This window comes from Rhinatrema bivittatum, chromosome 4 (genome assembly GCF_901001135.1).
Source record: "Rhinatrema bivittatum chromosome 4, aRhiBiv1.1, whole genome shotgun sequence".
Taxonomy (NCBI): domain Eukaryota; kingdom Metazoa; phylum Chordata; class Amphibia; order Gymnophiona; family Rhinatrematidae; genus Rhinatrema; species Rhinatrema bivittatum.
Window position 1 is genome coordinate 449,742,530 of NC_042618.1, and position 27,659 is coordinate 449,770,188.

The following is a 27,659-nucleotide window of genomic DNA, read 5'->3' on the forward strand; positions in this document are numbered from 1 at the left end:
ACTGCTCCCTTTTATCCACTTCCACCATTATAAATATATGTAATGCATACATCCCACTGATAGTGGCATAGTAGTCGGCAACAGGTAATGTACCAATTAGCTTGTCCAGTCTGCACAATTGTTCCTTTCCATGAAGCCTCTAGCTAAGGATATATCCCAGCTGTCAGCTATACAAGCTTGACCACCTTCAGGATAGTGTTTATCAAAGCCAGTTTTTTCTTTCCTCTTTGGTCTTCTACCATTCTGAGAAGATGAGTACACTGGTTTCCATATTTAGACCAACACCCAGGCCTCCCATTTTTACGCAGCCTCTCAGCCCTGTTCTTATCACTGCCCTCTCTGTTCAAAACTTGGCTAAATTTTGTCACTGTGCATCCTGTGGCTCGGTGCGCGTGCGTCTTTCCAGGGATGGGCTGTGCTCAGCCTGCATCCCTGGCGGCGAAGTATCTCGGGGTTGGCTCGGAGGGTGGTGGTTCGTCGGAGCGCCATGACGATCGCCTTCGGGGAGCTCCCTGCGACCCTTCCCAGGCAACTCCCGGCCGGCGCAGCAAAAGCCGCCATTTTGGCACCGGCTCCATCAGCGGCTCCGATTGGGGGGAGGCAGAAATTCACCGCCCTCCCTCTCCCCCCAAAGACTGGTCCTGCAGTCGGTTTCCCCGACGGGGCTCTTAGGGGAAGGGGCAGGGGATGACACAGGAGCAGATTCTGATGTCTCCTGCTCCTCATTTTCGTCTGAGTTTATTTTGGCGATGCATAGAGCCTTTAAGGCCCGCAAGGCCCACAAGCGGCACTCTTTGGTGGCAGGAGGGCCCAAGGGGGCCACAACTTGCGGATAAGGGCTGCCCCTAGCTGGGGGCCATGACAGAAGCCCCGCGGTCAAAGCAATCGTTGAGGGCTCTCCCTCCCCAGGAGGACTTGGACTCACCGGCAGAGTCAACGGACCAGGAGGATTTGGAGGGGCCGTCCCCACCCCCGAGGGGGGTAAACTGAGATGGCGCTCCGTTGCAAGGTGCTACGCGACAAAGCCAGGCCTCGGAGGGCGATGATCCCAGGGTGATCCGTCTCTTCCGTAGGGACGAACTGGGCCCTCTCATTCCCGCGATCCTGGAGGAGTTAGGGATCGCTACGCCTCCTGAGGAGTCTCGTCTCGGCTCCATGGATCCGGTGTTGTTGGGCCTGAGTAGTCCTCCCATGACTTTTCCCTTTCATTTTTCGGCTACGGACTTGCTATTTCGAGAATGGGACACCCTAGACTTGGGGTTGAAGGTCACAAAGGCTATGGATAAGCTTTATCCCTTGCCCGAGGAAGCCTTGGAAGTTCTGTTGGTTCCCAAGGTGGACGCAGCCGTATCAGCGGTGACGAAGAGGACTACTATTCCGTTCACGGGGACCACGGCGCTGAAGGATCTCCAGGATCGGAAACTGGAGGTTCAGCTGAAGAAGATATTCGAAGTATCTGCTCTCGGAGCGCGAGCAGCAATTTGTAGTAATTTCACACTAAGGGCCAGTCTGCGTTGGGTTCAACAACTCCTCGCCAACGGCCTGTCGGAGGAGGAAGCCCGACAGGCTGGCCGCCTCGAGGCGGTAGTGACTTATAGTGCGGATGCTCTGTATGATCTTCTGCGAACCTCCGTGCGCTCCATGGTTTTGGCCGTCTCGGCGAGACGGCTATTGTGGTTGCGGAACTGGTCCGCGGATGGAACTTCTAAGTCCATTCTGGGCTTCTTACCCTTTAAGGGTAAGCTTTTGTTTGGGAAGGAATTGGACGATATGATTCAGCTGCTGGGCGAGAATAATGGCTATTGTCTTCCGGAGGACAAAGCGCGTCCCAGGGGCACTTTCTCATCTAGGTCAAGGTTTTGGGGAAATCGAAGAGCCCGTACCTCTCGTTCAGGTACTCCTTCCCCTTCCTTCCGGTTGGGGGGGGGGGGCGGCAGGCAGCAGTCTCAGTCCTTTTGAGGTAGACGCTTTGGGAGGCCTGCTTCTTCCCAATCAACCCCTGGTGCTAAATCCGCACAATGATGTCTGGCTGGTCCATTCCTCAGTACCCAGGGTAGGGGGCAGATTGTCTCTCTTCTACGAGGAATGGACCACAATCACGACAGATCAATGGGTGCTCTCGGTGATAGGACACGGCTACGCTTTAGATTTTGCTCGCCAACCCCGTGAGGGTATGCAGACAAACGTCAAGCAGTCCAGCAGACCTTGGTTCTTCTGCTGGACCTGGGAGCAATTGTTCCTGTACCACCCCTGGAGCAACAAAACAAAAAGGATATTACTCCATATACTTCATTGTGCCAAAGAAGGAAGGGTCCTTCTGTCCCATCCAAGACCTAAAGTGCATCAACAGATGCCTGCTGATTCCTCGTTTTCGAATGGAAACGTTGCGGTCCATAATTGCTTCAGTGCGTCCGGGAGACTTCCTGGCGTTTCTGGATCTCACGGAGGCATACCTGCACATCGGGATCAGGAAGGATCATCAGAAGCATCTCCGGTTCTATGTCTTGGGAAAACATTATCAATTTCAGGCGTTGCCGTTCAGACTGGCAACAGCTCCCAGAACCTTCACTAAGATCATGGTGGTTGTGGCGGCTCACCTGCGGCGGGAGGGATTGTTGGTGCACCCATATATATGGACGATTGGTTGATTCGAGCGAAATCAGAGTTCCTATGTCGTTCGGCGATCAGCCGCGTGCTTCAACTGTTGCGGTCTCTAGGTTGGGTAGTAAACACCGCCAAGAGTCGGCTCACTCCCTCGCAGTTACTGGAGTTTTTGGGAGCTTTATTCGAACGCATTGAGGGGCGGTCTTCCTCTCGTCCGGGCGCTGTCACAAATTACAGCGACAAGTCAGGTCCTTACTGCTGAAACAACCGCTGACGGTTTGGGATTACTTACAGATGATAGGCTCCATGGCTTCAACACTGGAATTGGTCCCCTGGTCTTTCGCACACATGCGGCCCTTGCAATCAGCGTTGCTTTCCCGCTGGAGTCCAGTGTCCGAGCAATTCTACCTCCAGTTTCCGTTGACGAATCCGGCTTGCGCCAGCCTAGGATGGTGGCTGTGTTCAGACAACCTCCTTCGGGGAGTTCCACTCGTGACGCCGGAATGGACGGTGGTCACCACGGATGCGAGCCTCTTCAGTTGGGGATCCGTTTGTCAACGGAAGTCCGTCCAGGGACGCTGGTCCCTGACCGAGTCTCGTTGGTCGATCAATCGGCTGGAAACCAGGGCGGTGCGACTGGCAGGCTTTTCTCCCTCTGATTCAAGGAAAGTCGGTCAGGGTTCTTTCCTACAATGCGACCACAGTGGCCTACATCAATCGTCAGGGGGGAACCAGGAGTCAGCATTAGAAGCTCGCCTTCTGATACAGTGGGCAGAGCGTCACCTTGTCAGTATAGCGGCCTCCCACATAGCAGGGGTCGAGAACATTCATGCAGACTTCTTGAGTCAACATCAACTCGATCCTGGAGAATGGGAACTAGCTGATAGGGCCTTTCAACTCATCTGCAACAGATGGGGCACGCTGGCCATGGATCTGATGGCTACCTTCAAGAATGCCAAGGTTCCATGATTCTTTGCCCGGCGAAGGGACACGGGGGCAGAGGGCGTGGACTCCTTGGCGGTACCCTGGCCGACAATGATTCTTCTGTATGTCTTTGTGCCCTGGCCACTGATTGGCAAGGTTCTTCATCGAATAGAGGCCCATCCCTCCGAGGTAATTCTGGTGGCACCCGAGTGGCCTCGACGGCCGTGGTTTGCAGATCTCGTCAATCTCACAGTGGAGGAACCGCTGCGTTTCCCGTGTCTACCGAATCTTCTTCATCAGGGACCTATGTGTTTCGATCAGGTAGATTGCTTTTGTCTAGCGGCATGGCGTTTGAGAGGTGAAGACTAAAAGACAAAGGTTATTCGGATGCGGTGGTGTCCACCCTCCTAAGGTTGCGTGAGAGGTCGATGTCCTTGGCGTGTGTGGAAGGTTTTCGAATTATGGTGCGTTGCACGTTCGATCCCATCTACCCGGGCGCCAGTATCCGCTATTTTGGCTTTTCTGCAAGACGGTTTGGCTAAAGGGTGATTATCCTGTGGTTCATTGTGGGTATAGGTGACAGCCCTCGGTTGTTTCTGGGGGTTTTTGGAAGGGAGGCCTCTGGCGGCGCATCCCGATCTTACCCGGTTCTTGAAGGGGGCGAAACAGTTACGTCCGCCTCTGAATGTTCCATGTCCTTCCTGGAACTTGAATGTGGTCCTCAAGGCCCTGTGTGCGCCACCTTTTGAGCCCCTAAAGAGGACGACTCTTAAGGACCTTACGTTGAAGACTGTGTTTTTGGTAGCAATTTCGTCAGCTCGAAGAGTGTCTGAGCTTCAGGCCCTGTCCTGTAGGGAGCCTTTCTTGTGGATCTCTGACTCCGGAGTTAGTTTGCGAACGGTTCCCTCTTTCCTGCCGAAAGTGGTTTCTTCGTTTCATTTGAATCAGTCGGTGGATCTTCCATCATTTTCTGATATCGACGAGTTGGATCCAGTCTCGAGGGATCTGAAGAAGCTGGACGTGCGTAAGGTGCTCCTACGCTATCTGGAAGTGACTAATGACTTTCGTTTGTCGGATCACCTTTTTGTTCTTTGCAAGGGTCCAAATATGGCCTCTAAGGCCACCATATCTCGTTGGTTGAAGGAGGCCATAAGCTCCTCATATTTACTCAGTGGAGGGCCTCTACCACTGGGTCTGAAGGCACATTTGACGCGATCCCAGGCAGCTTCCTGGGCGGAGTGCATCCAGATTTCCCCGCAGGAGATCTGTAGGGCTGCAACCTGGAAATCGTTGCATACCTTCGCGCGTCATTATCGGCTGGATGTCCAGGACTCAAGGGATGGCAATTTCGGAGTGGGCGTTTTGAGAGCGGGCCTCTCCGGATCCCAGCCCAAGTAGTTTTCAGCTCTGGTACATCTCAGGAGTCTGGACTGATCGGTACGTATAGGGAAAAGAAAATTAGGTCTTACCTCCGATAATTTTCATTCCTGTAGTACCAAGAATCAGTCCAGAGTCCCATCCTCACTATGCCCTCTATCCAGTAACGAGCGGTAGGAAGAGCTGCGTTAGTGCCCGGCGCACCCGCGGTTGCTGCACGCACAGTGCAGCTCACCTACCGCTCGATCCTGTGTGTAAATAGCTTGCAAATGCAAGCTGCATCTAAGAAGCGACCGTGAAGCGTTAGGCCCTCGCAACCCATTTTACTGTATAGAGCGCCTATACAGTATCGTGGGTGCACGGGCCTAACGCTTCACGGCCACGCTGGTATCTGTCATTTCAAATGTCATTTGAATTGACAGATACCTGGAAGTCGGGATTGCCAGTCTCCTCTCCCCTCCTCCCGAAGCAGGGTGCGAAAAGCAGCCTTGCTCCGGGAGGAGGGAAGAAGGGACTGGCAGTACGAAGTGGCGAAGCGACTTACTTTTTTGCACCCCCCTCAGGACATCGGACGACCTCTCCTGCCTCCAGCTGCTCGCGAAGATGGACGCCTGCACGGCCGCTGAAGACGTGATGTCACGACGTTTGGCGTCACGGCATGTGATGTCACGTCTTCAGCGGCCGTGCAGGCGTCCATCTTCGCGAGCAGCTGGAGTCAGGAGAGGTCATCCGATGTTTGGAGGGGGCTGCAAAAAGTAAGTCGCTTCGCCGCTTTACACTGCCAGTCCCTTCTTCCCTCCTCCCGGAGCAAGGCTGCTTTTCGCACCCTGCTTCGGGAGGAGGGGAGAGGGGACTGGCACGGGGGAAGCCACGATGTCCGGAGGGGGCTGCAAAAAGTAAGTCGCTTCGTCGCTTTACACTGCCAGTCCCTTCTTCCCTCCTCCCGGAGCAAGGCTGCTTTTCGCACCCTGCTTCGGGAGGAGGGGAGAGGGGACTGGCACGGGGGAAGCCACGATGTCCGGAGGGGAGCTGCAAAAGTAAGTCGCCGAGCGTAGGATTGCCCGTCCTCTCCCCTCTCTCTCTCTTGCAACTTTTTTTTTCGCTTTTTTTTTGCTTCGGGAGGAGGGGAGAGGAATGGGGCTGCCCCGGAGACCAGCATCCATGGACGCGGCCAGGGCAGGTGAGCGGGGGCTGGGGGAAAGCTTGCCGCCTACCCTTACCCTGCCTCTAACGCAGGGGTAAGGGTAGGCGGTAAGTTAGCAGGTTAAACGCGCGGCAAAACGGCAGGGTAAAATAGCAATAGTCGGGGCGCGGGTTACTGGATGCTAGGGAATAGCTAATTCGCTCGTTTGCATGCAATATACATGCCACGTGTGGAAGGGGTTGCCCGGGGATTTTAGGACGCGGTAAGGGTAGGTTAAAGGGGGTTGTGGATCGCAGGAAGGGCTAACGCGGCCGGAAAGTGAGTAGAACGCGGGTTAGGAGCGGGGTAAACGCGGCCACACTTTACTGGATAGACCTGTATATTTCTCAGTCTCGAAGAGTCCGCTGTTTCCCACTGATGTTTTGGTGGAGTGCATTATGTGCAGTTATTCGCTGTTTACCTTCTTTCTGGGGCAGGTCTCTCGCTGGGGGCAGTAACCCAAAGGTTCCCCGGTTGAGCTTCCTGTATATAGTTAGTTTTTCAGTTCTGGGGCATTCTGCTTTGACATTACTTTATACTGACAGGCTGTGGCACCTTGGTACTTAATGGCAGAGCCTGTCAAATCTTGCTCTGTCTCCATCTGCTGGTGCGGAGGCAAAACCCAGGAGTCTGGACTGATCCTTGGTACTACAGGAAAGAAAATTATTGGAGGTAAGCCCTAATTTTCTTTTGTAATGCAAGGCCCTCCTGTGTTTCTATTTTTCCATGGGACTTAACAATCATGTTATGAGTAAAAAAAAAAAAAAAAAGTTCAGATTTGATTAAAAAAAAACACACTTTTTTTGTTGCATGTCTACCAGCTCCTCTCCATCCTGTTAAAACTTTAGATAGATTTTGTTTGTTTTGTTTTTTATTTTTTATTTTTCAGTTTTCTTTTCTGTTTTTTTTTTTTTTTTTTGGGGGGGGGGTACATCTGAGTATTGCAGCAACATTAGCACATCAAACAGCATCAGTCAAGATTTTTGTTAAAATCAAGTCGTTCGGTTTTGCTTTGGTTATTTTTCATCTAATGTCCATCAAAGAGAAAATCAATGGCTTCACCAAGTGCCCCCTGTGTGAATGCACTGTTCTCTGTACATACCCAGATCAGTCCAGACTTCTTGGTTTTGCTTCCCTGCCAGCAGATGGAGACAGATAAAGTTTCACTGACACTGTACAAAACCCAGTGTGCCACCTGCAGTCCCTCAGTATTTCTCTCTCTCCAGCAGATGCTAGATGATGTAAAACCTGCAGTCTGGAGGATATAAAAAAAAAAGAAAGAGAAGAGAAGAGAGATCTCCAGTTCCTCCCAGGGGGTTGTTAGGTCCTGGTGGGGCCATCGTCATGCTTTGAAGCGAGTTGGTGACCCTTGATGGCAGCTCGCTCCGAGATTCCATGGAGGTGTATATCTGGTGCTCGGGATCTCTCATTCCCCATGAGGCAGCATTGGTTCCACTGGCAGCTCTGCATTTCAGGTCCCATCTGAATAGGAAAGTATTGAATTTCTCTTCCTTTTTGTTTCGGGGCTAATTACAGCAGTGGATGCAGTTTTAAAGCTTGTTTTCATTAAAAAAAAAAAAAAAAGCAAGCAAGAGCGACTGTAAGATAGTGGAATTGTGCAGGTCACTCGGAGCCTTGATCGCTGCTTCGGAACTAGTCACCCAGGGGTTTCCTGAGGTTTAAGTAAACGAGATGGTGATAGTGGCACTCTGCTCATACCGCGTGGCAATGTTGTGAGGCAGACAATGCCGGTCATGTGCAGACTCGCAGTTGCACCTAAATTCAGATGGCTTATATTCTGTGTGCATCCCTAGTGGGGAAAGCACTTCGTGGGAGCCCAATACTAGACTAACAGCTAGATGAGCCTCCCAGGTGATGGGGTCTAGCGCTGAGGCTTTCCCCATCAGTGCAGGAACGACGGCCATTTTTGATTCCCTAGCAGTGTTGGCAATGTCGGCGGGAGAGGCAGGAGAATCTCCTCCTCAACTACTTCGTCCGTTCCCTGTCCTGTGGAGGTGTAGAGAGGCACTTTCACTGAGGAGGAGTCTCTGGATCTGGTAGAATTCTTATGCTGGTTTTAATTTACTTACGTGCAAAGCTTGTTTAGCCGGACTGGCAGTGGGGAATGTTGGCTCTCGACCCCAGTCTCCAGGGATTCTCCACCAGTCAAAAGGCCTGAGCTGTTGAGAAACTCTTCAAGCCTACTGTGATTTTCAGTGCCAGATGTTGAATGGATCCAGGCCTAAACGCGCTGAAGGTACAGCCAGGCTTTGCTTAGCCACATGATAGACTGCGGCAATTCTTTTTGCGTGTGCATATGCGTGTGCGTTTCATTCTCGCCTCTTGGCAGTTGCGCACACAGGGACCTGTACACTTAAAGTCGCAGCCTAGATTTGAGCGCATACATCTGTGACCTAGACTTAAGCACATATTTTATAGGTACTTGAGCACGTATTTGTGCAGATACTTGTGCGCACAAGACTGCGACCTAAACTTGAGTGCATATTTGAGCGGATACTTGTGCGGATGCAACACCGAAGGCACTTACACCGACTGGCATGCAACAAAGGAGCTTGCCCCTTTGTGCACCCTTTCGTGTATGTCCAAAGTGCCGACCGAAGTAAATACAAATTTCAACTTTAGCTCTAACCAAATGCATCATAAAATGGAACCGGGTCACCTCACTGAAACCATCACAGGAAGAGGAGACTATGGAAATTGCCAGAGAACACCTAAACACAAGCAAAGAAAGAATGAAAGCCTGACCCATTCCAAGGTAAGTAACAATTCTCCTGAAATTTCTCCCTACTTAATGTTTCCTCTACTATTACTAAATGTACAATCACTATAAATAACACAGGACAATCACTATAAAAAACACAGGACTTACTAGAGGAACTAAATCCCACTGTTTTCTGCATTACTGAAACATAGCTGAAAGACAGTGATAATATCCTCCTAAACCAAAGTGATCACCCTAACTTTGATACTTTTCACTTCTCCAGACAAAAACAAAAAGGTGGGTGTCTATTAATAATCTGTAAAAAAAAAAAAAAAAAAAAAAAAACCCACCTTAAACTTAATCCCTACAAAATTGAAATTAACCCTCCCTACGAGATTGTGATTCTAAAATCAACACTGCTAAATATTGGTTTGACCTAATGCCCTCCAGAAACACTCCAAAAAGACTGCTCATCTCTAATCAAAATCTTCACCAAAGTGTTTCCAGCTCCTGAATCAACTATAATAGTAGGGGACTTTAACACCAGCGCAAGCATGTTATAAAATCTCATGGTCACGCATGTGTGGTGGCGTGCGCAAGGGAGTCGAATTTTTGAACATTACACGTGGCGACGCAATCGGGCCTCCTCCAGTTCCTTCCCAATCCGATCCAATAAGGAGCGGACTGGGAGGGAACTTCCTTACCCCCCTGCCTAACCTTCCTTCCCTTTCCCCTCTCCACCCTGACCCCTACCTAGCTACCTGAGCATTTTTTATTTTTCTACTTACTGCTCTTTCCGAGCAGAAGTAGTTTCCGTGTGTCAGCCGGCTGCTGGCACGTGCTTCCCCGGAACAGCAGCTAATGGCCGCTGTCCTAGTTGGCTTCCGTCCTGCCCAGTACCTCCCTGCCCACCCCCCACGGCCCGTCCCATTTTTTAGGCCCGGCACTTGTGCACATAGCTGGGTTTATGCACGTGGCCAGGCCTATTTTAAAATGCTCACAGTGTGTGCAAGGCCCAGCCATGCGCGTAAACCACGATTTTTATGCGTACAGGCCTTTGAAAATCCACCCTTATATGTGCATTACTAGAAAATATAGGAATCAACTTCTTCCTATATGCAGACGACATACAATTCTACATCCCTTTTGACAAAACATTTGAAAAAACTGCATCGTCTCTGTCAACACAACTGAAACTCTCTCTAAACCCAAAAAACTCTGAAATTGTGTGGTTAAGGAGAGATAACATGATAATCAAACCTCTAACCCTAGATACCGGAGTCCTCAGATCAAGTACAGGATCTAGAAATACAGATTGATGAGAACTTCATTATGAAAAAGCATATAAGCAAATTAATCAAACCTGTATACTCCAAGCTGGGAATATTACAACGACTAAGACTCTAGTAACAATACAGGACTTCTGCACTGTCTTACAAACTCTAATATTTTCTTACTTAGATTACTGCAACTCCCTATTACTAGGCCTACCCACAGGACTTCTAAAACCACTACAATTACTTCAAAATGCCTCTGCTAGACTCTTACTAGGGACAAGGAAATTTGATCACATCACCCCCTCGCTGATAGCACGGCATTAGCTTCCTGTACAATCCAGAATTCATTACAAAGTTTTAACTCTAATTTTAAATATCATCAACAGTAATAACCTACGCTTATTAGGAGTGTCACTTCAACATTACACAACCACAGAGAACCTTAAGATCACAAAACAAAGAACTTCTAAAGGTGCCATCTATTAGGAACACACACCAAATGCAAATAAGAGAACGAATGATTTCCATAGCGGGCCCCAAGTTACGGAATTGTCTTCCAGAATCATTCAATCAAAAAAACAGAAATAAAGAGTTCCAAGAGTGAGCTAAAAACATGGTTCTTTAGAAATGCATACAATTTAACGTAAAATCCCAAAATGCTGATAACTGCAATGTCAGTTCCAGAGACTATGTTAACGGAGCGAGCAATAAGGACCGACTGACATTAAATGTATTGTTATTAGAATCAGAACCTGTTGTTGCTGCTGTGTTATTCTAGAAAATGTATGAATATGTACTAGATTATATATTTGCTGTTGCAGTGACCTAGAATATTGTATGGGTATGAACGAGAATATGCTTTTGCTGTTGTGTTGACCTAGAATATGAAAGCTGACAAAGATGTGAATGCTGACCAAGAATTTTAAAGCTGATTTTGTAAACTGTTGTGGAGATCTTTTGGAACGATGGTATATAAAACGCCTAAATAAATATTTGCACAGGTATTCTGTGCATATGGCTGTGACCTAGATAAGCATGTATTTGCCCGTACACTTGTGTCTGTTGACTGCGACCTAGTCTTGAATGCGTATTTGCATGTGTACTGAAGTTCAAGAGAGGTAGGCACCAGGGATGAACAGTTCCAAGTGCCTTGCTATCTGCGAGGCTTGCTGTCTGAGAGCAGATCAGTCCTCACTTTCTGTCCTTCTGTGTCTGAGCTGTTGAGATGCTCAAAGCGATTTGACTACTACAGCTTTTGCCCATGTTGGCCTGTTGTGCCTCTGGAGGGGAGTGGAGTGGGAGGTGAGGCAATGATCAGTTCTCCTCCTCCCTTGTTCCCAATGGCAGAAGCTTCCTGAGATAGAAAGGTTGGAGAAAGCAAGTTTGGACCTATGGGCTCTAGTATTGATCCATCCTTCTGTTGCGTTCGTGCCTGTTCTCGCCCTCGCTCCACCCTATCTACCTTATTGGCAACTCCTTTTGGGTCTGACGGACAGATGCTGCCATGGCTTCTCCTCGCTGTACTTCCTGGAATCCCCGGGCTGGCCTGACGCTGCAGATCCGCCATGTTCCTGATGACGTAAGGACGCACGCACGCACGCACGCGCGCGCTCTAGAGTTTGTACCGGCAAGGGCGCGAACCTCTGGGGCGTCCCCCCGTAGTGACGTCATCCGCTTCCACCTTAAAAGGTCTTTGCTTGCAACTATGACTCGAGTTAGCAAGGGGATCCACTGCTCTGCCTCCACAACCTTACATAGGGGTACCCACTCCTCGGGGGCCCCACTCTCTCTTCTTGATTTCAGATTGCTAAGACTGGATCCGGTACTCGCTGCACAAGGCCTGCGTCCCTGAATGCTCAGAAGACCCCTTACTACCTGTAAGCGATCGCAGACGTGAACACAGTGAGTTCTATTACAGATAGGAACCGGTACTCGCTCCACGAGAGCCCATGTTCCTAAATCCCTTCTCAACTCTCTTCTATATCAGAAGCTATCATATATCTATATCTTGTGAATTACTATTATAGATTGCAGATAGGAACCGGTACTCGCTTCACAAGGGCCTATGTTCCTAAAACCCTCCAAAGTCTCTCTTCTATTCCATAAGCCATCTCATAGACAGATATTGTGAGTTCTCATTCCAGACTGCATATAGGAACCAGCACTCGCCTATGGCTCCTGTTCCTGAATATACTGAAGACTCTCTGTTGCATAGAAGCCATTACAGATATCTACAATTGTGAGTGTATCATCTACTACTGGTTATGTATCCAGCTTACCCTGTCTACTCACTACCTTATAGTCTCTCTCTACAGCTCAGCAACCCAGAGACCGCAATTCCAGTATCAGAAGGACTTCAGCCCTGCCGGGCACATCAGCTCACTACTGCCACCTTTGGTGGTTCTACTTCCTGTCTAATAAAGAACTAACTCTGCCTACGGAGTATTACAATTGTTAGCTCTTCCCCTTGGCAGGGTGATCCATAACAGATTGCTAATTCCCTGGCAGATTTATAACAGATTGCTACTCCTTGCAGGAGGAGATTGATAACAGATTGCTAACTCCTCCCTCTACAGGAGGAGCTCGATAACAGATTGCTAACTCCGAGCAGCAGATTTATAACAGATTGCTAACTGCTCCCCTCTGGAGGAGCAGATCTATAACACCATCTTCCTGGATGGAATGTTTCCAGGGCCTGCAGATCTTTCTGCAGAGGTGTCCAGCAAAGGCGAAGCAACCTGCCATGTAGGGATTGCATGCTCGGGCTTCCCATTTGTCAGTCACAGCAGGCAAACATCACAGGGAAGCTGTCCTTGCTAATAATGTTCCAGGCAATGTGGATCATGAGACATAGGAGGATTCTGATGAGGAATTGACTTTCTCACCTCTAGAAGAGGGAGAAGTTACATTTGATTGAGAGCCACATTGGAATCTACTCAGATTGTTTTCCTTTTCTGCTGAGATGGCTTGCTGATTTTATTGGCTCAGATGCTTAACATGCTCGGTGTGGCCAGAGATCTATTTAAGTTAAGTGTCCTGTTTGTTTCCTCCCTGTATCCAATTCTATGTTGAAATAACTTTTATTAACATTTTAGAAGTAAGTACTTACAGAATGCAAAAAATGTATAAGAACTTGTACAATGTGCCATGATATACATAGTAAGGTACAGTTAACAAACAGTCATCTTCATACATGACAATAAGCATTAATTCTGTAAGTGGCTAATAGATGAGAAAGGGTGAATCAGAAACATAAGAAAGAGAAAGAGAAGGAAGAAAGTGACACGTCATATGTGTTATGATAATGCTCAGCAAAGAATAATGGAAAAAGCTGGAAAGCATCAAAAACCCACATCATGTATCATGCAAGGCTAAGTAGTCGTCAATCGGTTTCCACACTTGGGACCAGGAGGACAATCTATGAAATTTGATTGCCATAGCCTTCTCATATTTAAGGTATAGACAGACAGAGTTCCACCATAATTGCTGGGATAGCATATCACTTCTCTTCCAATTCGCCATAATGTTGTGAAGGGCCACAAGGATTAAAAAGTCCAGTAATTTTTGTGCGTGCCTAGGAAGGGCATTAAAGGATGGATCAGAACCCCGTAGTATAACAATAGAGTATGTGAGGGGCATAGAAAGATGTAATATGTTAGAAATTACCTCCCATATCGGATTCCAAAAACTGACCACATAAGGACAGTAGAAAAGGGCATGAGAGAGGGTGCCCTTTGCTGCGTGGCAGGACCAACAATTATGTGTCTGAAGGAGTCCTGCACGGTGCATGGTCCATGGAGTCCAAACCGCTCTATGTAAAATAAAGAAAGCAGTCTGAGTTAGGCTAGAAGAGAGTGATATGCGTACCGAAGTGTTCCATACTCTGGTCCAATTTAAAGACGTGGCTTCAGAACCAGTGTCTCGGGCCCAAAGGGCTTGAAGGCTTGCGGTGGGCCGAGAAGAGCGAGACGTCTTAAAAGTTTTATACAATCTTGAGGCTAAATGACCTAGTGTACCGTGTGTCTGAAAGAAGGAAAAAGCGAAGGGATAGGTTGTGGAATATGACTCTTGCAGGTTGATAGCAGAAAGCGAAGAACGAAGCTGTAGCCAGGCATAAAACTGAGTCGCAGGAAGACCATATTGAGCAAAGGGGAGGAGTGTATTTTGTTGCAGCACAGTGGTCAGCAACCAGATCCCTGATTTTTTCCAAATAGGCCAGTTGAGGGGACTTCCCGCTATGCGAATCCTGGGATTATTCCAAAGAGGGGCCATAGCAGACAACATCCATGCTGGTGTTTGTTTGGGGCGGAAAGTGTCGAGCATTTTCATTGCATTGTGCATGGTGACTATTATGGGATTGGAAGCTGCTGCTACTGGAAGAAGGACTCCTGGAAAGTAGCTCAATGGGATAGGGAATAGTAGTCCTTTTTCGATTGGCAACCAACGAGGGTAATCCATGGGGCTTGGGTCAGGGTCAAAGTAATAACGTCCATGCTGCAAAATAAATGCCAGATGATAGAGGTAAAAATCAGGAAAATTCACCCCCCCTTGTGAAATGGTACATTTTAGCTTGTGTAATGCGATGCGCGGGACCTTGTTGTGCCATAAAAATCTTGTAAGCAGATTCTCAATGAGCTTATAGAAGTCAGAAGAGAAGAACACTGGAGTCATAGCTAGTAGATATGTTATTCTAGGTGCAAGTACCATTTTAATGGTATCTAGTCTCCCCCACCAAGAAAGATGTAAGGGGGACCATTTAAGGGTGGTCTCCCGTATCATCTGCAGTATGGAGGATTCGCTATAACCCAATGTGGTGGGGATATCCATATGGAACCGAACTCCCAAGTACTTGAGACCATTGGTAACTTTTTGTATGGAGTACCGGGCGAAGTTCATCACTGAACCCATCACATTGAGAGGGAGCAACTCAGTTTTATGCCAGTTTATTTTATACCCAGAGGCTGAGGAGTAGGTGGATATGAGGTGGAATAAAGCTGAGAGAGATGTATCTGATTCAGTGAGAAAGAGGAGAACATCGTCTGCATAGGCAGATAGTTTGTACGTCTCCTCTCCCATAGGGAGACCTGCAATATCATCAGATTGCCTAATAGCTAGTAGTAAAGGTTCAAGAGCTATATTGAATAAAAGGGGAGAGAGGGGGCATCCTTGGCGAGTGCCTCTGTGTAAGTGAAAGGGAGCAGAAGATCTGCTATTAATGAATAGAAAGGCAGAAGGGGACGTGTATAGGTTATTAATCCAAGAGAGGAAGGTAGGGCCGACTCCAAACCAACGAAGGGCAGCAAGGAGAAAAGGCCATTCGACTCTGTCGAATGCCTTTTCTGCATCCAGTGAAACAGCTATTGCAGGAGATGAAAGTGAAGGGGCATTATGCAGGACATGAAAGAACAAGCGAGTGTTATTTGCAATCAACCGGCCTTTGACAAATCCAGACTGATCTGGGTGTATGATCGAGCATAGAACCTGTGACAGTCTATTGGCTAAAACCTTAGTAAAGATTTTGTAGTCAGCGTTTAGTAGGGATATTGGACGATAATTAGATATGAGGGTAGAGTCCCTGCCTGGCTTCGGCAGGACTACAATGCATGCTTCAGTAAAAGTGGAGAGAGATTCAGAAGAAGAGGTAAAAGAGGAGAAGTAAGCATGTAACCTAGACACAAGAACAGTTTTGAATGCAAGATAAAAGTCCGAGTTAAAGCCATCAGGGCCTGGTGCTTTCCTAGCCGGTAGGGATGAAATTGCCAACGCTATTTCTGTCTCTGTTAGAGGCTTGTCGAGGAGAGCAATTTGATCCACTGTAAGAGAAGGGTGCTGTAAAGACTCCAAGAAGCACCGTATGCTGTCCGCCGACTGATGCACATCCGCTTCCGACTGGTATAGTTGTTCATAAAAGTCACGGAACGCTGTTAGAATGTCCGAGTCAGATGTCAAGGGTTGAGCCTGAGGAGACAGTATCTTAGTTATCCTTTGTTTCTCTTGACGTTTTTTGAGATAGGTAGCCAGAAGACGGCCGCATTTGTTATGTTCAGCGTAGTAAAGAGCCCTGGAGTGGTGGAGGCCTAACACAACTTTAGCGCTCAGAACTTGATTGTATCGATATCTGGCCTTAAGTAAAGACGTTAACGAAGTCTGGGTGGGTGACATCATGTGCTGGTGTTCCAGTGTTGAGACTTGAGTTTCTAGTTGCGAAAGAGTAGCTGCTTGAGCTCTTCTGGAAGCAATGGTGTAACTGATGATTTCTCCACGTATAGTGGCCTTGAAAGCGTTCCAAATGGTGGAAGGAGATATTTCCGGAGAAGAATTAAGTGTAAAGTATTCTTGGATTTTAAGTTGGAGAGTGCTGATGAACGCGGGTTCCGATAGTAGAGACGAGTTGAAACGCCAGCGGCGGTCATTTTGAAGAGGAGAAGGCAGGCACAGAGTCAACATAACCGCCGCATGGTCTGATATTAAAATGGGTGCAATATTGGCAGATTGAGTGAAGGGGATCAGAGAGCGTGAAGCCAGGAAATAGTCTATACGAGAGTACGAAGTATGGGGTGATGAGAAGAAAGTGTAATCCTTTGTTGTAGGGTGGAGCAGCCGCCAAGGGTCCGTGAGGCCGAAGGAGGTCATTAGATGCTGTAGGGCGATGCTTGCCTTGGGTTTCTGAGGTCGTAAAGTGGAGGATTTGTCCAGGAAAGGGTCTAATGGCTGATTGAAGTCTCCTCCCACAATTATTGGGCTATCGCCCATTGTTAACAGGTTAGCAAAGACAGAATGAAAAAATTCTGGGTTGTCTGAATTGGGAGCATATAAATTAAGAGAATAAGAATGACCTGCAATCTTGATGTTAGCTAGAATCCATCTGCCATCTGTATCCGTTGTTTGAGAGATAATTTCAGCCTCCAGTTTTTTATGGAGGAGAATAACAACTCCCCTCTTTTTGTGAACAGCAGGGCTGAATAGAACCGAACCGACCCATTGTTGCTTGAGCTTTAACGATTCGTTTGGGGTAAGGTGTGTCTCTTGAAGTAGAGCGATGTCTGCACGCAAAGATTGCAAGTAGGTCAGGATCTTCTTTCTTTTGATTTGGTTGGAGAAACCGTTGACGTTTAAAGATATGATATTGATGTCAGAGATAGCAGGAGCCATTGAGCAGTTGTAGGAGATCGGTACGGATGACGTGGGAGTCAAACATTACATGAGCCGTCACAAATTGGTAAACTTGAAGAAAAAACAATTTTGCTCGGTGTGGAGTGTCACAATCCAGGCAGAAAAAAAAGCAAGAAAAAGAGAAATAGTGGAAATGGTAAATCCAACACGTGGAGATTTGAAAAGCCATATGGCAGTAATTAACAAGTTGAGCCTCCGAATGCGCCAGAGGTCGCCGCTAGCCAAGCAAGTTAGCCAGGTCGCTTTTAAACACTCAAACTACCAGCATAGGGATCTATGGGGCAAGATAAAATAAGCCCAGTAGTCTTGAAGGAAATAGCTGGTACGTAGAAAAAGAAAACGAATGAACATGTAACCGCTGCAGCAGTGTGTAAATCCCCGCTCGGGTGGGCACCGCGAGCTACTCCCAAGGGAGCCATTAAAAAGGGTAGCAGAGCTCTGCTGGAGCCTTGAGTTGACTCAAGTAATCATCTCTGCCGATCCTTGTAATCTCAGAAATTCATCCAGGGATTCTGGAAGATTTTTGTGCGATTATTCAGCGTCACCCTCATTTGCGATGGGTGTAGGAGGCCATATTGTGCCCCGAGGGAACGCAATTGCGGCTGCAGCGCCAGAAATTGTTTACGGCGTGCCGCTGTGGTTTTGGCGAAATCTGGAACAATTATAATATTATTCCCTTGGTGTTGTAGTGGAGCTAGGCTCTTCGCAGCCGCCAATATGAGCAGTACTTGAGGGTGTCTGAGTACCTTAAAAATTATGGGCCGTGGATATTTGGCACCCCTAATCGGCTTCGCAGGGATCCGATGAGCCCTTTCAACTTCAAAGGGCTGGGTAAATTTGGTTTTGAGGAGTGACGGAATAAAAGTGGAAATAAAAGAAACAGAGTCCGTACCTTCTGCCCCTTCTGGTATTCCAAGTACTCTGAGATTATTTCTACGATTGCGGTTAGAAAGATCCTCTACTTCCCTTTGCAATTGTTCGACATCTGAGCGTAGACGAGGTAGAGCCGCTGCAGTTACTAATAGAGAAGAGGCCTGTGCTTCCACATCGTCCAGACGTATTTGAAAAGCTGCTATTTGTTTGGTTACCGATTGCAGCTCGCCCCGGATAGCAGAGGTGGTATCAATATTGACCTGCAGCATTTCTTTAAGTTGTTTAAGCTCCGTAAGAACCTGATCTGCAGACGCCATATTTTTTGAGGCCGCAGTTTTGTCCGGCGTAGGTGGATCTTGTTTCGCTCTCTTTGAGCCGGATACCGCCGCAAAAGCTGCCTCAATTTTCCCAGGTTTAGTGGTAGCCATCGTGTTCTATAAAGTGAGTCGACGAGTGGTGAGTGTATCAAAGGAAAAAGACTAGTTTGATCCCAAAATAGAATGCGACCCGGCGGAGCTTCAAGGCTAGGCGGCCATCTTGGTCGCTGCTTAGGAGCGCCCCCCCCCCCCCCCCTGTATCCAATTCAAGAATTAATTGGCCTTCAGTGAAATGCCCCAGAGGCAATTTTATAAAGAGGAGAACCAGTATTCCTACATTTCATCTATTTCTTGGTTCTATGAAAAAAATAAAGGAAGGGACATTTCAGCTGATACTGGATTTAATGAAGGTAAATGTGGCTCTCAAAGTTCCCCATTTCCGCATATAGACTCTGAGGTCCTTCATAGTGGCAGTGCAAGGAGAGTTCTTGGCATCTCTCAACTTGACAGGCATATCTGCATATAGTCATCAGGGTGAAGCACCAGACTTCCCTGAAATTCATGGTCCTAAGGGAACATTTCCAGTTTTGAGTGCTTCCCTTCGTGATTCACAGTCTACGAGGTAAGTTCTAAGACTAGAATATCATGTGCATAGATTTTTTTTATTGGTAGATGTATTTAGAAAATCCATCAAACCTGCCTGTCCACATTACATTTTTATTTTTCTTACATGATCCTTTCATAGTTAAAATGTAAATAGAGCAGCATAATATTTGTTTTGTTTTTTTCTTAGATTAAGAGATCTGTCTGACATAGCCAAAATGCAAGTGTCAACACTTGAAACCCGTCAACAGTCCAGAGAGAAGGAGGTGGAATCCCTGAGAAAACAAGTGTTAGATTATCAGGTACAATAAATATTAAACTTAATGTTGATGTACTTTAATTGACTAAAAGCAAAATGTACTAAAGATAATATTGTGGCACTAGTCTGTAAAAATATTGGCTTAAGTACAGGAACTCTACAAGCCATTAAGGGATAGGCAGTCATAAGATCTCATGCCTCAGTGCAGTCATGTAAGTCTCCTTTAGTAATGGGATGCATTTGTCCTTTTGATTAATTCCCTTACCTTCTCTTTATAGCCACTCGTACAAAACTTACCATGAGAATAGATAATGTATCTCTGTCTTCTCTAGGGATCATGGCAAGCATCAGTAAAAATTGCATTTACAGCTACTGTGAATTCCATGAAGGTCGCTTTGTAGACGTGATATCTTGTTGGCTAATTGGAGGACCTTGTCTTGGTATTTTATGTGGCAAAAACTTTATAGGAGTGAGCATAACCATTGTTATAAAGAACATGGAATTCACAATGAAATAACTATTGAGAAGCTAACTAGAAGGGACTATGAACTGATATCTTGTGATCAGTTTTTTGATATATCTTGGGATTTTCTGAAAGAAAATGAACCCTATTAGTTATTACTCTGTCTATGTTGTATTCCCTAAGTTGATTAACTATGAGGATCATTTTCAAAGTGATTTAATCAGCTGGTGGAAAATTGGCTTCCCTGAATGGGGCTAATAGTCCACTTTGCATTTTAGCCAAACTGAAAGGAGGTGTTTGTGTTTATTTCTTATTTTTCATTTTCTGAAGTTGATGCTTACGTTTAGGTGTGCTTTATCTTCAGTTTCATAGATGTTTAGGGAACTTGTGTGAAACAATTTAAAAAATGTATTCAAGTTTTGTAGGCACTTTGTACTTGTGGACCAGCAAGCGACTTTTCAGAGGGAAACCACAGAGTTTTCCTTTGAAAATACCACAGGCAGCAAAGCTACAGGTACTTTACTACCCATGGATTTTGCAAATATAAAGTTCATGTCATAAAACACACATGGGGACTTCAAAATGAAATACCTGTGTGTGTTCCTTGCTTGCCCTGCCTCTTTGCAGCATGGGTAAAAGTACCTATGCTCTTTTACATCATAGATATTTCTGTCTGCGGGGGAAGAGGGTGTGGGAGAACAATGTTCAGTACCAGATTTTAACCTGAGTAACTGCCTAGTTATCCAAGTAAAATCTTTTCAAAAATTGTCCAGCTCTTGACATAGCTGACAGTCTGAATGTGCTTTAGAACACTGGCCTCTTAGATTTCTATTCAGTGAAAATTTCATCATTTGGTGCCAAATGGCAAATATTGTTTGTGTCTGGGACTATTCATATAATAATTACCCGTATATGAGATGTTTCATTTATTCCAGAGGAGAGCAATTTTGGAACTCTCTGTGGACCTTATACCCATGCACATTGTGGGTACAAAGTATTTTCGTACTTTACACTTGCACTGAAGCAGGTGGAAATTGTGCCCCAGAAAATACTTGCAAAGATTTAAAAATGCAATTTCCATGCATACTTTTCCTCTCTTGACTTAACTACACCCAATTTTCCCTGCAGCTTGCACATTTAGTTGCATGGGGGGGGGGGGGGGGGAATGCAGCATTTATCAGTTACCAGATAAATATGGGTTTACCTGCATAAAAAGTCTGATTATGCCCCCTTTATGATTGCATGTTTTTAAATGAATAATATTTGCACTTTATGAACAAATACATCATCTATATTTTATTTCTTTAGGCACAGTCAGATGAAAAAGCCCTGATTGCCAAATTGCACCAGCATATTGTAGCTCTTCAAGTTAGTGAAGCCACTGCAGTGAATAAACTAGAAGCTGTAACATCCAAACTGCAGAAGTTGGAGGCTTGCAATCTGCGCTTAGAGCAGAAGCTTGATGCAAAAGAGCAAGCCTTGTACTATGCCAGACTAGAAGGAAGAAATCGAGCCAAACATCTGCGTCACACTGTTCAGTCTTTACGTCGTCAGTTCAGTGGTGCTCTGCCCTTGGCGCAACAAGAAAAATTCTCCAAAACCATGATTCAGTTGCAGAATGACAAATTGAAGATCATGCAAGATATGCAGCGTGCCCAGCAGGAACGCCAAGATATCGAGAACCGTGCATTGGAAGTAGAGCTAAAGTTGAAAGGTTTAGAAGAGTTGATAGCCACCTTAAAGGATGCCAGAGGAGCCCAGAAGGTTCGAAAGTACTTTTTTTTTTTAGCAACTTTATGTTTTAGCAAAGTTGACTTTGTGTCTTTATAGATGGAGCTGGATAACAAAACCATTATCAGCTAACCAAGGGAAGTAGGTGATTATTTTCTGCTCATCATAATTCCTGATTGGATTTGTAAATTTGTAATCTGGGGGTCACAATGTAACAATTTATTTCCTTTTTTTTTTTTTTTTTTTATCATGACAGAGCAAAGTACTGTCCTTGACAAGAGGACTCATTTCTCTTTCATGATTAAAAATAAATGGATTTGAAAAGTGCAATCCCAGATTATGATTGTATTTAGGTATTTCAGTTGACAAATCAGATCACAAACCACTTCCCATGGAGCTATAAATCATGACTTTTTTCCCATTTAACCTTTCTATTTCACTTGTCCTTATCCCAGCTTTGATCTGCCATACTTCAACACACAGTTGTTCTTTAAGGGGATAATGGGAGGCCTACTTAAAAGCTTTTCAGAATTTCCCTGCCCAACCAATATTCCCTGTACGTACCCAGATATGTCCAGACTCCTGGGTTTTGCCTCCCCTCCAGCAAATGGAGACAGCGAGAGTTTTACTGACACTTCCACTTAAGGCGAGGTGCCACCTGTAGTCCCTAAGTATTTCTCTGTCTCCAGCAGATGGTGGAGGTGCAAAGCCTGCAGTCTGACCGAAACTAAAAAAAGAAAGAAAGAGATTCTGTATTCGCCTCCCAGAGGGTTGTTAAGTCCTAGTGGGGCCATCCCCTCTGGTACTTGAGGCACTCAAGCAGGGGGTTGAGGACCCTATTTAGCTCGCATCCCATGCTAGACAAGGCTGATACCCGGGGTCCCGTATCACTCGCCCTGAGGGATCAACGGAGCCTGCTGCCTCTTCTCAGGGAAGTGCCCCTTTCCTTCCTTGATCTGTTTCTTTAAAGTTGTCTATAAAAAATTAAAAAAAAAAGTTATTTTTCTTTTTCTTGGGGGCACTGTGTGAGCCGTTGGAACGGCACAGAGGCAGCACGATTTCTTTTTCCCGCAGCTCTTTTCTTCAGCAGGTGGCTCCTGGAGAGTTTGCTTTCCTTTTTTCCGGCTTCCTTGCTGCCTCTCTCCCCTGCGCTGCGGTCAGCCCAAGTTTTCATTGCTGTGCCACGAGGTGTGGCCTGTTCAGCCTGTGGGGACGTGCGATCGCATCTCTCCCGCACTGGCCTTTGCTCCCAATGCCTGCTCGGTGGGGAGGGACCGTTGGGGAGCAACATGGGCAGCAAGGGGAGTGCTCATCACGACATGGGGAAACTGCCATAGTCGCGGCCGGATTCTGATGAGCCGTTCTCGCTAAGTACGGGAATGGCGGCCATGTTAGCTCATTTCCATTCTGCTGTGCAGGCCGCAGAAGAGAGCATGGACCTCCCTCCACCTTTGTTTCCGGAGGTTCAGGCCTCTGGGGGAGGTCGTCCAGATGCTGAGGGTACTCTTGGGGAGTGATGAGGACCCCGGGGCTCTTTCGAATGCATCTTCTTTTTCATCTGACTTCATGCTGTTGCTCCACAAGAACTATAAGGCCAGGAAGGGTGCACATCGAAGTGCTGCCAAGGAGGCCCCGGGATGGTCCGCCAAGAGATTCAGGCCCTCCGCAACCTTGGCGGCCTCCAGGGTCTGGCAGCTCCTTTGGTCTTTGGCCCCACCGGCTAACACAGATACTTCCTCAGTCGACTCGGATAAAGAAGGGGCCCAGGGGGCAGATTCCCAGGTGTCTGGGCCAGGTGTCGTTGACCTGGATCTGAAACAGTCCCTCATGCAGGCTGCAACCATCAAGGGTGATGACCCTAAGGTGGTGGTTTATTCCACAAAGAGGCGCTGAGCCCGCTTATCCCCTTGGTGTTGAAGGAGTTGGGCATAGAGGTCCCTCTGCAGGATTCAAAGCTGGGAGCAGTGGACCTGGTCATGGTTGGCCTCCAGGGTCCAGAAAAGTCCTTCCTTTTCTATAGTTCGGTCAGTGCTCTTCTGATCCGAGAATGGAATACTCCGGATACTGGTTTGAAGGTGAACAGGGCAATGGACAGATTGTATTCTTTGCCCGAGGAGGCCCTAGACCTTCCCAAGGTTCCTAAGGTGGATGCCGCAGTTTCCACGGTCACCAAGAAAATAACCATTCCAGTCACCGGAGCAGCGATTCTAAAGGATATTCAGGATTGGAAACTGGAGGGTGCACCTCAAGAAATTTTTGAGGTGTCAGCCCTTGGCGCTCAGGCCGCTTTGTGTAGCACTTTCATGTTGCGAGCCAGTCTTTGCTGGGTTCAACAGCTGCAATGTGACAAGCCTTTGATGGATTCTGAGGCCCTACAGGCAGATCGGCAGAGGCCATTGTGGCATACAGAGCTGATGCTTATATGATGATCTCAGAGCCTATTCTCGGACTATGATGTCGGCAGTTTCGGCCAGTTGCCTCCTCTGGCCGAGGAATTGGTTGGCTTATATTTCATCCAAAACACAGTTGGGATCTTTGCCTTTCAAGGGGAAATTGCTCTTCGGCAAGCCCCTTGAGGAAATTATCAAGTCTCTAGGGGAGAATAAAGTCCATAAGTTACCTGAGGACAGGCCAAAAGGCAAGAGTTTCACATCCTCTCGTCCCTGCTTCAAAGAAAATTGAAGATTCCGGGGCCCCAGTCCCTCGGGTCCAGCTCCAAGACAAGTCTCCGGTCGCCAACAGTCCTGGACGCAGTCCTTTCGAGGTTGTCAGCCCGGCAGAGATGGCCCTTGCCAGGGAGGAAATAGTGCCAAATCTTCCCAATGAGGCAAGGCTGGTCCACTGTTATTTCTATTTTACGAGGAGTGGACCAAGATCACGAGTTTTTGTGTTTTGTTTGTGAGCCTTTCCTCCCAGGGGTGTTTGGGTCCTGGTGGATCCTTCCTTGTTTGGTTGAGGTGGAGGAGCTGGAGGTTGGTGACCTTTTTGTATGCTCAGTCTGTTAGTCCATGGGGTGCAAATCTGGTGGTCCAGATCCCTCCCCTTCACAAGGCTGCTCAGACAGCTGAAGGCTCAGGGCAGCTGATATTTTTTTTTTTTGCTCAGCTTGCCTTTCTTCCTTTTTTTCTTTTAAGGTTCTGGATTCAGTCTTTCTCTCCTTATTTTTCACTTTTGCCTGAACCTGAGCTGGACAGCGCTGTGTTCTATGCTGAGGAGAAGCTGACCAGATTTCTAAGGTTGTTTTGGGAAAAAAAAGGTAAGGCTGTCTTGCGGGCGTCTCTCTACTCCCTGCTAGTAGCGGGAAGACAGGCTTTTTTCATTTCTTCCGATCACGGGGATGCTCAGAGCTCGGCAGGGGGTTATTCCTACCGATTAAAGAATGGTTTGCGGCTCTATTTGCTGCGCATGTGGCGCAGTGCCAACGCAGCGGAACTGCTTAGTTCTATGTGCCCCCTGCATTTCAGGGGGAGAGGGACCATCAAAGCCCCGGGCCACCGCAAAAGGTATGAAGCATTGTTCAGGCTCTCCTGAGGCAACAGAGGAAGTCAGGGGCCTGCTGTGGGCCGCATTACGTCGCTTCAAAAGTGCACAGTTCCTGAAGGCTCCTCGTGCTTTCTTTGCGGATTTTATCCTCCTGCTGCATGAAGCTTATTTAGCTCAGCAAGCAGGTCTGGGTAGCTAGTCTCACTCTCTAGGGTGTCTGGACTGCGCTTCTATGCATGAGCAGTCACGTGGAAAAAGGCCTCCTTTAGGACAGCATTTGTCGCATCCTGGGCTTGCTGGTGAGGACTCGGATGACTGTTGGGTCACAGGAGAACCCCGGGATGCAGGAGACATTGTCGCGGGACCAGGTTGTTGCTTGATGATGCCGGCTTTTCTCAGAGAGATGATCCAGATGATATTCCAGTCTGAGGGAGATTACCCCCAAGGTACTCCGCTTGTTCCGGAATGAGGAGTTAGGCCATTTGATTCCTCGGGTCTTGGAGGAATTTGGACTAAAAGTTCCGCAGGAGGACTTAAATATGGTGGAAGGAGAAGATCCGGTTCTGGATGGGCTTCAGGGTCCCCTGAGAGCTTTTCCCTATCATAAATCGATGAAAAAGATGGTGGATTGAGAATGGGGAGCGCCTGACTCTGGCTTGAGAGTGGGAAGGGCGATGGCTAAGCTCTATCCCCTTGCCGGAACAGACATTTGGGCTCTTTTCCCTTCCAAAAGTAGACACAGCAGTTTCGGCAGTCACAAAGAAGACGACTGTCCCTGTCATGGGTTCCGTGGCATTGAAGGATGTTCAGGATAGGAAGTTGGAGATTCACCTCAAAATGATCTTTGAGGTATCGGTTCTGAGTCTGTGGGCAGCCATTTGCTCCAGCTTCATGCAAAGAGCTTGCCTGAGCTGGGTTCAACAGCTTCAGGATGGTCAGGCAAAATCTGGTGATGAGGCGGATAAAGCTGAGTGCTTGGAAGCATCAGTTGCTTACGTGGCAGATGCCTTGTATGACTTGATGAGAACTTTGTTGCGTATTATGGGATCCGCTATGTCAGTCAGGCAGTTTTCATGGCTGGGTAACTGGTCGGCAGATGTTCCATCTAAGTCTCAGTTGGGGTCTCTGCCTTTCAAAGGATGCCTCTTGTTTGGAGAGGATCTGGAGCACTTGATGAAAGATCTGGGTGAGAATAAGTTGCTGGAAGATCAGCCTAAGGGCAAACAACCTTTTCAACCTCGGTTGCATTTTCGTGATGTTAGGAGATCATGTCAGGCGAGGGGAGCCCGAGCTTCGCAAAAGCAGTTCTCTTCTCAAGGTTAGTGGTGGGGGCAGTCCTTTTGAAGCAGTTGAAGGCCATTTAGAGCTTCTTCAGGAAGTCAGGAGCCAAATCCTCACAAGGAGGCAAGGCCGGTCCACTCCGCTGTTCCTTTTATAGGGAGTCGTCTAGCGAGATTTTCCAGGAAGTGGACATGATCACTCAGGATCAGTGGGTCCTCAGCATAATAAGAGATGGTTACTCATTAGCATTTGCTCAGCCTGTTCGCAATTTGTTTCTAGTTTCCTCCTTCGGGCGAAGTCAGGTTATGGGAATTAGGAGCAGTGGTTCTGGTTCCTCAGGGCGAACGGGGCAAAGGTCGGTATTCCATCTACTTCGTAGTTCCAAAGAAAGAAGGCTCTTTTCGTCCCATTCTAGATTTAAAACTGGTAAATGTAGTGCTAAAGATCTCAAGGTTCCAGATGTAAATTCTGTGGTCGATAATTGCAGTGGTAAGCAAGGACGAGTTCCTGGCTTCTTTGGATCTGACTGAGGCATACCTACATATCCCCATTCGCTGTGATCTCCAGCGGTTTCAGAGGTTTATGGTGCTGGGTCAGAATTTCCAGTTTCAGGCTCTCTATTTCGGGCTTGCCACAGTGCCCTGCACATTCACCAAGGTAATGGTGGTGGCACTGACTTTGTGGCATGAGGGAGTGCTGGTGCGCCCATATCTAGACAATTGGCTCATCAGGGAAAAGTCGGAAGACAGTTGTGCAGCGGTGCAGAAGGTAATAAACACCCTGGAATCTCTAAGCTGGGTGGTGAATTTGGCAAAGAGCCATCTGATCCAGTTTTGGACTCTCGACTATTTGGGGCTCGGATCAACATGCTGAGGAGAGAGTCTGCAAGTTACTGAGGCAAATCCTGTGTTTGTTGGCTTTGTAAGTCCCCAGAGCCTGGGATTTTTTGCAAGTGCTCGGCTTGATAGCTTCAACGCTGGGGTTGGTACCATAGGCCTTTGCGCATATGAGACAGCTACAGAGAGCTCTGTTGGCACAGTGGAAACCGTTGTCGGAGGAGTTTCACATGCCCGTCTCACTCAGGGTTTATGCGCGGTACAATCTGTCTTGGTGGCTTCTGACATCCAGTCTGATCCGTGTTGTCGGCCTGGAGGTCCTGGGTTGGGTTATTCTTACTACTGATGCCAGTCTTTCTGGATGGGGAGCAGTATGCCAGCGGCAGTCGGCCCAGGGCTCTTGGTCAAGAAGAAGCCTTGTGGTCTAACAGTCGTTTAGAGACCAGAGCAGTGAAGTTGGCATTGTTTGCCTTTCTGCCTATGATTCAAGGCCAGTCGGTGAGAGTCTTGTCGGACAATGCAACGTCTGTAGCATGCATCAATCGGCAGGGAG

The 27,659-nt window shown here is 47.4% G+C and overlaps 1 protein-coding gene across 3 annotated transcripts in view; it reads left to right on the top strand.

The window, feature by feature from the left end:
* The window catches only part of CEP290 (centrosomal protein 290), a 557,889-nt gene that overhangs the window by 277,340 nt on the left and 252,890 nt on the right, over window positions 1-27,659 (top strand). For all 3 annotated transcript variants that reach the window (XR_003856690.1, XM_029601651.1, XM_029601650.1), the window contains exons 29-30: window positions 19,244-19,355; window positions 21,084-21,539. Coding sequence is in view for 2 of the 3 variants with exons in the window: in XM_029601651.1 (XP_029457511.1) it covers window positions 19,244-19,355; window positions 21,084-21,539 (568 nt within the window). In the remaining variant the exon portion in view is untranslated. The remainder of the gene's footprint in view (window positions 1-19,243; window positions 19,356-21,083; window positions 21,540-27,659) is intronic.